At 35.9% G+C, this 10,859-nt stretch overlaps 1 protein-coding gene across 1 annotated transcript in view; it reads right to left on the bottom strand.

The window, feature by feature from the left end:
* LOC129674883 (putative bifunctional UDP-N-acetylglucosamine transferase and deubiquitinase ALG13) overlaps window positions 1-10,859 on the bottom strand; it is a 51,177-nt gene that overhangs the window by 9,700 nt on the left and 30,618 nt on the right. The window contains exons 18-20 of the mRNA XM_055604965.1: window positions 8,745-8,813; window positions 7,299-7,464; window positions 175-348 (exon numbers count right to left, since the gene is read on the bottom strand). Coding sequence (XP_055460940.1) covers window positions 175-348; window positions 7,299-7,464; window positions 8,745-8,813 — 409 coding nt within the window. The remainder of the gene's footprint in view (window positions 1-174; window positions 349-7,298; window positions 7,465-8,744; window positions 8,814-10,859) is intronic.

A 10,859-nucleotide genomic window follows, 5' to 3' on the forward strand; every position in this document is an offset into this window, starting at 1 on the left:
TACTAGTTTACTATGTAGAAGATAGCTGCAGTTACTCCTTTTGTTAGTCACCTAGAATTATATGCTCAAATCATTCCCACTTGGTTGTGTACCCAGAAATCATCCAGAAAACGTTCTAGATTTAAAAACCATCTCAAACCTAATCAACCTTGACCAAATCTCAAAATACACTACCTTGGGGTAGGTCACTCCCACTTGGATCATAGGAATAAGGTGGTAGCAGGGGTGGCAGAGGTAAGCCAGAAGCATCTCCTGCTTCAAGATGAGTCGGAGGAGGAGGTGGCGGAGGCGGCAATGGTAGTGGTGCTGCTACTGCTGGGGCTGCTTCCGCAGCAGGCTGAAGATAGCCTGCAGCAGGAGAAATAGAGGAGAATTATCAGGGAGAGGATGGCAATAGCTAACAAATAAAGAAAATGTGGCTAGCAGTGCACAGCTGTTGCCTCTTTTAGAGCAGTAGCTGGCCCGTGTTTTTGACCCCACTATAATCACAAAACATTATTGAATCCTCGTAGGGTGACTGAAAAACAAACACTTGGGAGATTATCCAATGCAAATTTAAAGATATTTCAAGCAACCTGTCACTTTTGGTCAAGAGGCAAAACTGCACACAGCAAAGATTTTAGCAGCCTTATACTTTCTCCTGGCAGTCTCAGAAAAATGTAGGAAACTTTAAATAATGAAGTTCTAGTTCTAAGGAGAAAGAGAATCTAAAAACAGGCTAACACAATATTTTATCCCTTTAACATTCTATATCCACTATTACAGTGTAAAAAGATTCATCTAGGAGTCACAGGGTCTTTTTTTTGCCTTTATTCATTGCTATTTTATTATTACTATTATTTTATATATTTTTTTATTTTTTAAATTAATTACAGTTTATTCACTTTGTATTCCAGCTGTAGCTCCCTCTCTCATTCCCTCCGAATCCCACTCTCCCTACTTCATCTCCTCCCATGCCCCTCTCCAAGTTCATACATGGATAGGGGAAGTCCTCCTCCCCTTCCCCCTCTGACCCTAGCCAATCAGGTCTCATCAGGACTGGCTACATTGTCTTCCTCTGTGGCCTGATAAGGCTGCTCCCCACTCAGGGGGAGGTGATCAAAGAGCCCACAAAGGAGTTCATGTCAGAGACAGCCCCTATACCCATTACTAGAGAACCCATTTGGACACTGAGCTGTCATGAGCTACAGCTGTGCAGGGGTTCTAGGTTATCTCCATGCATGGTCCTTGGTTGGAGTATCAGTCTCAGAAAAGACCCCTGGACCCAGATTTCTTAGTTCTGTTGCTCTAGGAGACTCAGTTTTAATACAAAATTGAAATATAATTGTTTGTGTATTAAACCCCTCTGATGATCAATAATGTTTCCAACCTAGTAAAAATACCTACATGCACATAATATACTAGCTAAAATTGTTGTATTTTGACAAATGCTAAATGCCACTACCCTTCAAATTTTACTGGGTAATTTTAGTCAATTTACAAATGAAATTGCCAAACTTCAAAGCTGTGCAATATACATGATATTTTTAACACCAGAAGGCAAAAAGTTTTATCTCATCATTCAATAACGCATTAAATTCAGAGTTCTAAGCCATGGAGTTTACCTTAAAAACAATCACAAGCTGAATTTGTTACTCTGAAAACTGAGCAAGAAGAATGTACTACGCCTTCATTCAGTGGCAATGCTAATAATATACTCGTAAATACCTTTTATTCAGCTTCATGCTAATAGTAATAGGAGATGTATGTACAGATGAAAACAAAGCAAAAAAAAAATTCCTAAGCAGTTTTTGGGGGAATGGAAATACCAAAATCCTCTTTTGATTATGGTATTGTTTACATAACAGTGAATTTATGAAAAATTTACAGAACTGAACAACAGAAAAAGAATTTTATTAAACCTAACATACACAGCAAATTTTGACAACTTAATAACTCTTTGGAGTTTTGCTATAAATTTATAAACATCTATTTTCATAGTTTTAGAAAAGCAATTTGATTATCAGAGTATACTAACGCTTAGATGGATGCTTCTATAAAATGGCATTTCCAAAAAAGTTCTCTTTTTTTATCTGTTTTAAACTAGTAATCAACAAATCATAGTAGGTTTTTGTTTAAAAAAAAAATGGAGTCTGGCAGAACAAGTTCGTAATCTTGGATACTTGGGAGGGTAAGGTAGAAGAATCTCAAGTTCAAGGCCTGCCTGGGCTACAGAGCAAGCTCAGGGCCAGTCTAGGCCAGTGAGACTGCTGAAGAATAAAATGTGAAGAGAGAGCGAGGGATGGCTTAGTTCTCAGTGCTTGTGTAGCACACACACACAAATCCCCAGTTTTAGTGGCCAGTGCCATGAAAATGAGGTAAGGCCAATTATTTGAAAACAAGAATGTAATTATGATCACTAGAGAAACATGAACTACTAGACCTAGAGGTAACAAAATAAATTGTCACAAACCTGAGATAATCAAATTTAAAGAAATTAGAGTTATTCTGCACTAACTGGCATTCCTTATAATTGTGTATACTACAATAAGCACCTTTTTAAAATTTCCTTTTCTCCTCCATTATGTAGCCCTGGCTGACCTGCAACCCACTATGTGAACTAGCTACCTCAAACTCAGAGGTGTATATGTGTGTCTTTGTGAGTCCTATGTATTTGGCAGGCACATTTTGCATGTGGGAAGCAGAGGTCATCTTTCAGGAGTCCATTCTCTCCTTCCAGCATGTAGGTTCAAACTCAGATCACCAGGCTTGGTGGTAAAAACCTTTACCACTGAGCAATCTTAACAACCCAGAGGGTAAGTTTTGTAATGGTTCCATCCACATGACGCATTAAAATCCTTAACTTAGCTGTGATTTAAATTCTTTAAGCTCAAGCCTCTGCTGGAGACAGAAAAGCTATGCTTTCCCAGATTTATCAGTAAGTATTAAAGCCAGGGTTCCAGAGTAAAATTTCCAATTAAAGAGTCACATCACAAACATTTGTTACATGTACTTTTTCTGAGCACTGTGCCATGCACTTCATTTACAAATGAAGCTGAGAGAAAAAAAATTAATGTTTGGCTAAATGATTCAAGATTATATATAGGTCTAGGAGTAAACTGTCAGCCACCCCAAGCCATTTCCAATTTCCCCATGTCCAGGCCCTTTCACTTCCACATGACTGACAACAATCCTCACTCTAACACTAATCACTTCAGTGTGTTTTTCAACTTATTTTCCTATCCACAGACAACTTTCAAAATCTTAATCATCTTTAAAAGTTTATTATGGCTTCAATTTTATTTTTCATCTATTTGTCCTTCCTCTGTCCTTTACATTTCCTAATGGCTTTTCTTTTGAAGAACTTGAGGCCTTTGGCTTTCCCAATTCACAGTCTCCACTTTGCTGATTACATATTGAGGGTATTGTTCAACATGCTCTCAGGTTATTTTTTTTTCAAATAGGCAGCTTGATCTGGGAAACCATATCAGCCTTAGGAATGATTTCTTTTACACACCTGTAGGCAGTGTGTGACCGTCAGACTTCCTGTTAGGAGGCCGATCATTACTAACACTTTTATAAGGTTTAAGTCCATGAAATAATGGCATCATCATTTGGGGGTGTGTGGTAGAGGCAACATGTTGTCAAAATACCTGCCAAAGAAACGTGCTCATTTCATGGCAGATAAGAATCAAAAAAGAAGCAAAGAAAAAGTGATGGTATCCCACTATCCCCTTCAAGAGTAGGGTATTAATAACCTACAACATCCCACTAGAACAGATCTCTCAACAAGCTTTCAACAGACAACTGAGAGACACTCCAAACCCAAACTATAATGTAATTTTAATACCCAATAATTTTAATATCCATCCATCCATCCATCCATCCATCCATCCATCCATCCATCCATCCAAATAGACACTGGAAAATGGTGATACTCTGTCATTTTTCTTTGATTGACGAGTTGTAATATAATAGTAATGTCACAAGTTCCCCAGTGCACCCCCAAATCCACTATCTAGTTACCTAGTGGTATAGTTCAACAGGAAGGCAAAATACATAATTATTTCACTTTATTTTCTCATTTTCAAGGAAATAGACTTCAAGCTAAAGTTTTAAAATCTTATTAGGAACCTAGACATTTTATATATTACATTATAAATGATCTCAATTATAATCACTGAAATTCAAATTGATCCATCCTAACCAGTGAAAAACAATCTAAACAAGCACCTGAATCATTTTGGCATCTTAGATCTTTGATAGCTTTCCTGTTGTTGTTGACAAGAGATTATAGGCACATCTTGAATATTTATTGTCCAAATCTGAAAGCAGCTATTTTTCTACAAAACATTGTTTTTTCTTTTTTCAAAATGATAAATAGTATTTTAACACTACCAAAATTCAGTGCTAGGGATATTTACTACTTCCAAGACTTTCAATGAACAGATAAGGAAATGTAAAGATATATTTAGAGGTAAAATAGCCAAAGTTCATATTGATGCATCCGATTCAGGTTCAAGATTATAAAAACTTTGTATTTATTAGACTTTTATAATTACCTTCTAGCTTGAGGATCCTGAATATAGATAACAAAACTAGATATAACATAATTAAACTAATCTGTCTAGACAAAAGAAACTGATGTAATTAATGACAGCATTCAAAATGGTGGGTTTTTTTCTCCCTATTTTCCCATTTTAAAAAATAGTTGTAGATATCTTAGCCAAATATAAGGTTCCTACATAGTCAATTCTCAATCTCTTGGCTTTCATTTTGTTCTTATTCTATAAGGAACTACATATTCAATAGTTATATCAAGTCTTGTACCACTGTTTCTAATATTTTATTTTTGTAATCTAAAGCTCCAACATCATTTTCTACTATACTATTGCCAAATACAATTTAAAAAAATTATTTTATCACTCATGTACATAAACAAATCTTTTAAAAAAACCTGTAAAAATAAGAAAAAAGTTATTTTATTTATGCACATCAGTGTTTGTCTACATGTATATTTGTGTACTACATGCATGCCTACTGCCCCCAAAGGCCAGAAGAGCATCAGATCTCCTTGGAATTACAAACGGTTTTGAGTAATCATGTGAGTGTTAGGAATCAAACCCAGGTCCTCTGGAAGAGCAGTGAGTGAGTGCCTTTAACCACTGAGCCATCTTTCTAGGTTCCCATTAAAACTTTTTGATGGTACAATTATTCCCTGTGCTGTTGAGTTCAGTAGCTATTGGTTATATGTGGCTTTGAACACACGGCATGATGCTTCTTACTGAAGAAGTAAAGGTTTATTTAATGGCAACTAATTCAAATTGTTACATGGAGCTTATTTCACCACACACCTCTAACAGATTCTTCAAGAAGGGTTCGTAGGAAAAATACTTTGCTTCTAACATGCTATCCTTTATACTTGAAAATCTCTCTAGCAGGTAAGAAAATCATGGTCCTTTGAGAATTTTTTTCACACTTGTTTTGGTAGGGAGGATAGGATAGCACGCCATAGCATGTATTGAGATCAGAGGACGATTTTCATGAGTCTAATCTCTCCTTCCACCATGTGGTTTCCTGGAATTAGCAGGAAGTGTTTTATGTGCTGAACCATCTTGCCAGACTTCTTTGTAATATTGTGAATTTTATTTCATTTCCTTCCTACATAAAGTATTTATGTCAAAGTTTGATGATTATAATATCCCCTTATATTCCACATACTCTTTTACATAAATTCTCAAAAGATATTATTTTTTTCTTTGAAGTCTAGCAATTTTATCGGAATATCTGAATGTTGGATGTTCTGGGTTGATGTTCTGATCTCTGCACAGTGATATCATGCATGTTTCAAAGATCTCATGTTTCTTAGTTTCAACAAAGTTTTTTATTATCTGTTTTATTCCCTTCAGTATTCTCCTTCAGAATTTCTATCAAGATTTGATCTCTTTTACCTAACTGCAACATGTCTCTTTTGAATCAGTCTTTGATTTTTAAATTATAGATTCCTTTCTTATATCCTCATTCCTCTTGAAGCATTATATATTGTATATATCCCCTTAGGCTCTTTATGCTTTTCAATATTGAAATGATCTGCTTCTAGTTCTCTGAATTCTGTCAGTTCACATGAAACTTTCTCATTCTAACTTATAACTGAAATCTTGTGGTACTTTATTAACATCTTTGCCTCATTTTGAAATAGTTCAGTACAGTTTTTACATTTGTTTAGCTTAATTTTGTTTAGTAGGTACACTTTTGACATGCTTTTTACTATCTGGAAGGGTGGTCTGCCCTTTTTCTTTGATACCACTTAGAATATTCAACCTAAATGTTTTAATTATATTTATATTTATGTGAACTTTCTCTTCATAAAGTTGAGAATAAGGTGGCTTTCCCAATCCTCTAGAGTTCTCGCTCATTGTTTTTGTGCAGTGTTAAAAAATGTGACATTTCTAGAATTCACCGGTTCTAGTCTCAGTTCCTTCTTTCTGAACCCAATCCTTGTCTCTACCCTGATCAATTTTATCCCTCTATTCCCAACAGTTTTTTTTTTTCACTGAGAAATACTATCCTGGAAGGGAATCCTAGATAGTCCATTCTATGAGTTGTTATAAACTACACTACTCTAATTCTTTCTACCAAGTGCCACATGCATTTCACTTAGTAATAGATCAAACCCCATCCCATGACCATTCTACCTTTAAGTAAATTCTCTTTTTGGAAGGTAGGAGTTGTTTTTCTCAATACAGGGTTTCTCTGTGTAGCCCTGGCTGTCTTGGAACTTGCTCTGTGGATCTATCTCTATGTCAATCATTAAGTAAGGAAACATAATAACGGAGCCAGGGAGATAACTCAGTGGGTGCAATAAATTGCTGTAAAAAGCTAGTAACATACTTTGATCCCTAAAATTCATGTACAAGTGGAAGGAAAAGAATCAACTCCATAGTTTCTTCAAGCCTCAGCATGCTCACCCCTGCCCCATATACACATTATGAAAAAATTTACAAAACAATTCAAAGTTGTAGAAACAGTACAAAATATCTAACTATCTACTGAATCACAAATGTCAGGTTTAACTATCCACTGTATCACAGATGGCAGGTTTAAAATCTGATCAGAGCCCTATTACCAAAACAAACTACAAAATCAGAATTTAAACTGATTTTCAAATCTCATAAGAGCGCTTGGTGATGTAACAACCTTTTAAAGTACAATTAACATTTATTTTTTTAATTACAATACTACCTAATAACTGGAATAACAGTATATGCATATTCATGACTACAAAAGGTTTCCAAAGTAAATACACACTAATAACTCACCTGGATTGTCTTGTGCAGGTGGAGGTACAAAGACAGGTTCTGTGGCATTTTGTGAAGGAACATCAGAGTTACTGACAGATTGATTATCTCCTGTACAATTAGATAAACCTAGAACTGGAACATGGCTGGCCCATGAAGCTGCAATTGCTGGAGAACTTTCTAATATCTGTAAGTGGAAGAAAGATTAGAATTCTTAAAATTGGTTTCTCAAATTGTGTTTGTTTCCTCCTCTGAACCTAACTTAAGGATATTATGATTTCTCTGTTGACGAAACACTGAGAAGTCAATCTGCATGCAAACCATATTAAAGTTAATTCTTTTGCACTATCTCTGATTACGGCGAGAGCTATCTTTCTTCCTGCAAGGATAATACATTAATATCAAAACAATAAAGCTATCAAGCTACATTACATGGAAAGCTTCCCTCCAACTCCTATCCTTTATCTGCCTAGTTGCCGTGTTCCTAAAATGGTAACTTCTAGGTCTCTGCACATTTGTAATATATATTAATTTTCACTCATATATGTATTTATCTATATAAAGATTCAAGCAGAAGAATGCTTTGTATTTAGGTATAAATGAATGAAACTTCTTTTCTGATTAAGGTGCAAAATTCTTCAAGAGAACATACTGCTTTCCCAAGCAGATGGCAGCCTAGTCTACAATGTGAGTCAAGGACAGGTAAGGCTACACAGAGAAATACTGTCTTTAAAAAAATGAAAAAACTAACATACACACACACACACACACACACACACACACACACACACACACATATATGTATATAAAACAAATAACAGACTCTTAAACACTGTCTTCATTGGCAGCCTTCATTTCTTTTCTGACTACTATAATATGGCTCTTAAGCCTCTCCAATTATCTGAAAATAACAAGTCATCAAATCTTACTAGACTCTGGTTAATCTTTGACCTCTTTTTTTAATTCTTGGTTAACTGTCTGACCTCTTGGGAAAGGGCCGTATTCTGCTCCTGAAAAATATTCTCTTCTCAGAGCATCAATACTTTTCCTCTTTTCCTAAACTGTTGCTTCACTACATTAAAAAAAAAAAATCGTAGTGTTCTAAATGCTGTTTTCTCTTTCTTTCCTTTTCAAGTTCTATGGATTCAGCTACCTTTGTAAATGCCAGCTCCCAATTTATGTTTAAGTAAAGAGACTTAGAAGGTAATTTACTCATGATTGATTCATAAAATGTTCAAAGCAGACCACATAATAGTGTCTGAAAATATAATTAACTGATTTCTAAAATAAATGTATTAAACATTGTATTAAACATTGTACCAGGTAATAATCACTGTCTCAGGTAACAGAGGGCACAATAATCCTTAGTAAAGCCAGCTGCTCAAAATTATGAAGGCAGAGAAAAAAAATCATTTTCTTCTGTTTAGCTTACTGTAAATAACTGTTTGGTAACATTATGAAGATTACCTGCTGATGGTAGTTGTATGAGGTAACTGTGTCTTGAGGCACAGAACATGGTCCACTGTCCTGAAGAGACTTTAAGAAATACAGAAATATAATTGAATAAAGGGAAACAAATAAAGCAAAGGAAATTTTCACTCTCCTTCCTGTCCTTCATTATAATCTCTCCAGTCTCACCCCCAGCCCTGTAGCAGCCTGCTTAGAGGTTTTCTTCTCACACTGCTGTCATCACTGGGTGACTACACAATGACTTGATGTGGACGCAGCTTTCCTCCTTCTTGTGGACCCTCTCACCCATCACTAGTCCATCTCCATTCCTTTCTGTCAGCCCCAATACCTAGAAACACTTCCTATCTGGTACCACCAGTGGGTACACCTGACATGGACTGAGGTATGTAATTATACTATCCTTCCTGTCCTTCATTACCATTTCCACATTCCATTCTCACCCTCAGCCAGGTTGCTACAGGTATCCCTCTTACTACCTCAACTCCATCACCGAAGACTCCAACTGAGACTCAACGTCCCCCTAACCCTTTTATCCCCGTCTCACCATATTATTCTTTTCTTTACTTCAACTTACTTGCAAAATCCCTTTTCCCACAACATTTCCAACTTACTCCCTAGGAACCCCACTTCTTGATGAGGACAGAATCCGCTATATCCTAAAGCCCTTCTCAACCTTTATTTCTAGCCAACCTTCATTCATCTCAGCCACCCATCTAACTGCAAAAGCACTTAACATCAGGCAACCTACAGCTACTACACTTTCCTAATACCCAAAGAAGGCAAAAGAGACCAAGGAATAGAATTCCCACCCAACAAAGATAAGAAAGACTTGTATATAAACACCTAGAATCACCAAACCCAGATATCTAGATACCATCGCAAAACCAAAACCACTAAGAGCCAGGACAATATACCTCCACCAGAACCCTATAATGCTGCAGTAGGACCCAAGAAATGCAATATAGCTGAAAAATATGATAAAGACTTCAAAACACACCTATTATGAACAAAGTAACTAGTATTTCCAAAGACCTTAAAGAGGCTATGAATAAATCTCTTAATTAAGACTATGAAAATACAAACAGTTAAATGAAATAATGAAAGCAATTCAAAAGAAATGAGAGAAAAGAATCACTAAGGAAAACCAAAACTGAGATAAAACTGAAAAATAAAAATAAAAAAATAGGAAACTAAACAAAAATCTCAGAGGTAAACCTCACCAACAGAGAACAAGACACAGAAGAGGGAATCACAAGCATTGACAACAACAAGGTAGAAGAAATGGATACCTCAGTCAAAGAAAATATTAAATTGAAAACTCCAGGCACAAAACATCTAGGAAGTCGGGGAAATTATGAAATGACCAGGCCTATGAATAATAGAAATATAGGAAGAAAAGGAGACCTAGGTAAAAGAAACAGAAAACATTTTCAATGAAATCACAAAAGCATATAGAACTCCAAATAAACTGGAACAAAAAAAAATTCCAAAAACACGTAATAGTCAAAATACTAAATATACAGAAAAAGAATATTAAAAGTTACAAGGGAAAAAGAACAAATAACATATAAAGGCAGATCTATGAGAATAATAACCAACTTCTCAATGGAGACTCAAAAAGTCAGAAGGGCCTGTAGTCATCAAACTGTAAGATACCAGATACCAGCCCAGAGTACTATGGCCAGCAAAATTTTCAATCACATTAGAAGGAAAAAACAATACATTCTATGATAAAACCAAACCTAAACAGCATCTGTCTACAAATCCAATTCTTCAGAGGCACCAGAAGGAAAATTCCATCTTAAAGAGGTTAATTACACTCAAGGAAACCACAAAGGGAATAATTCCACATAGATATAAAGGAAAGAAGGGAAGGGGAAGGGGAAGAGGAAGATGGGGAAGGAGAAGAAGGGGAAGGAAAAGAAGGGGAAGGGAAAAGGAAAAAGGAAAAGAAAAAGGAAAGGAAAGGGAAAAGGAAAAAAGAAAGGAAAGGGAAAAGGAGAAAGGAAAAGGAAAGGAAAGGGGAAAGGGGAAAGGAAAAAGGAAAGGAAAGAAGGAAAGGAAAGGAAAGGAAAGGAAAGGAAAGGAAAGGAAAGGAAAGGAAAGGAAAGG

This window comes from Psammomys obesus, unplaced genomic scaffold (genome assembly GCF_907164565.1).
Source record: "Psammomys obesus unplaced genomic scaffold, mPsaObe1.curated_primary_1811, whole genome shotgun sequence".
Lineage (NCBI taxonomy): Eukaryota > Metazoa > Chordata > Mammalia > Rodentia > Muridae > Psammomys > Psammomys obesus.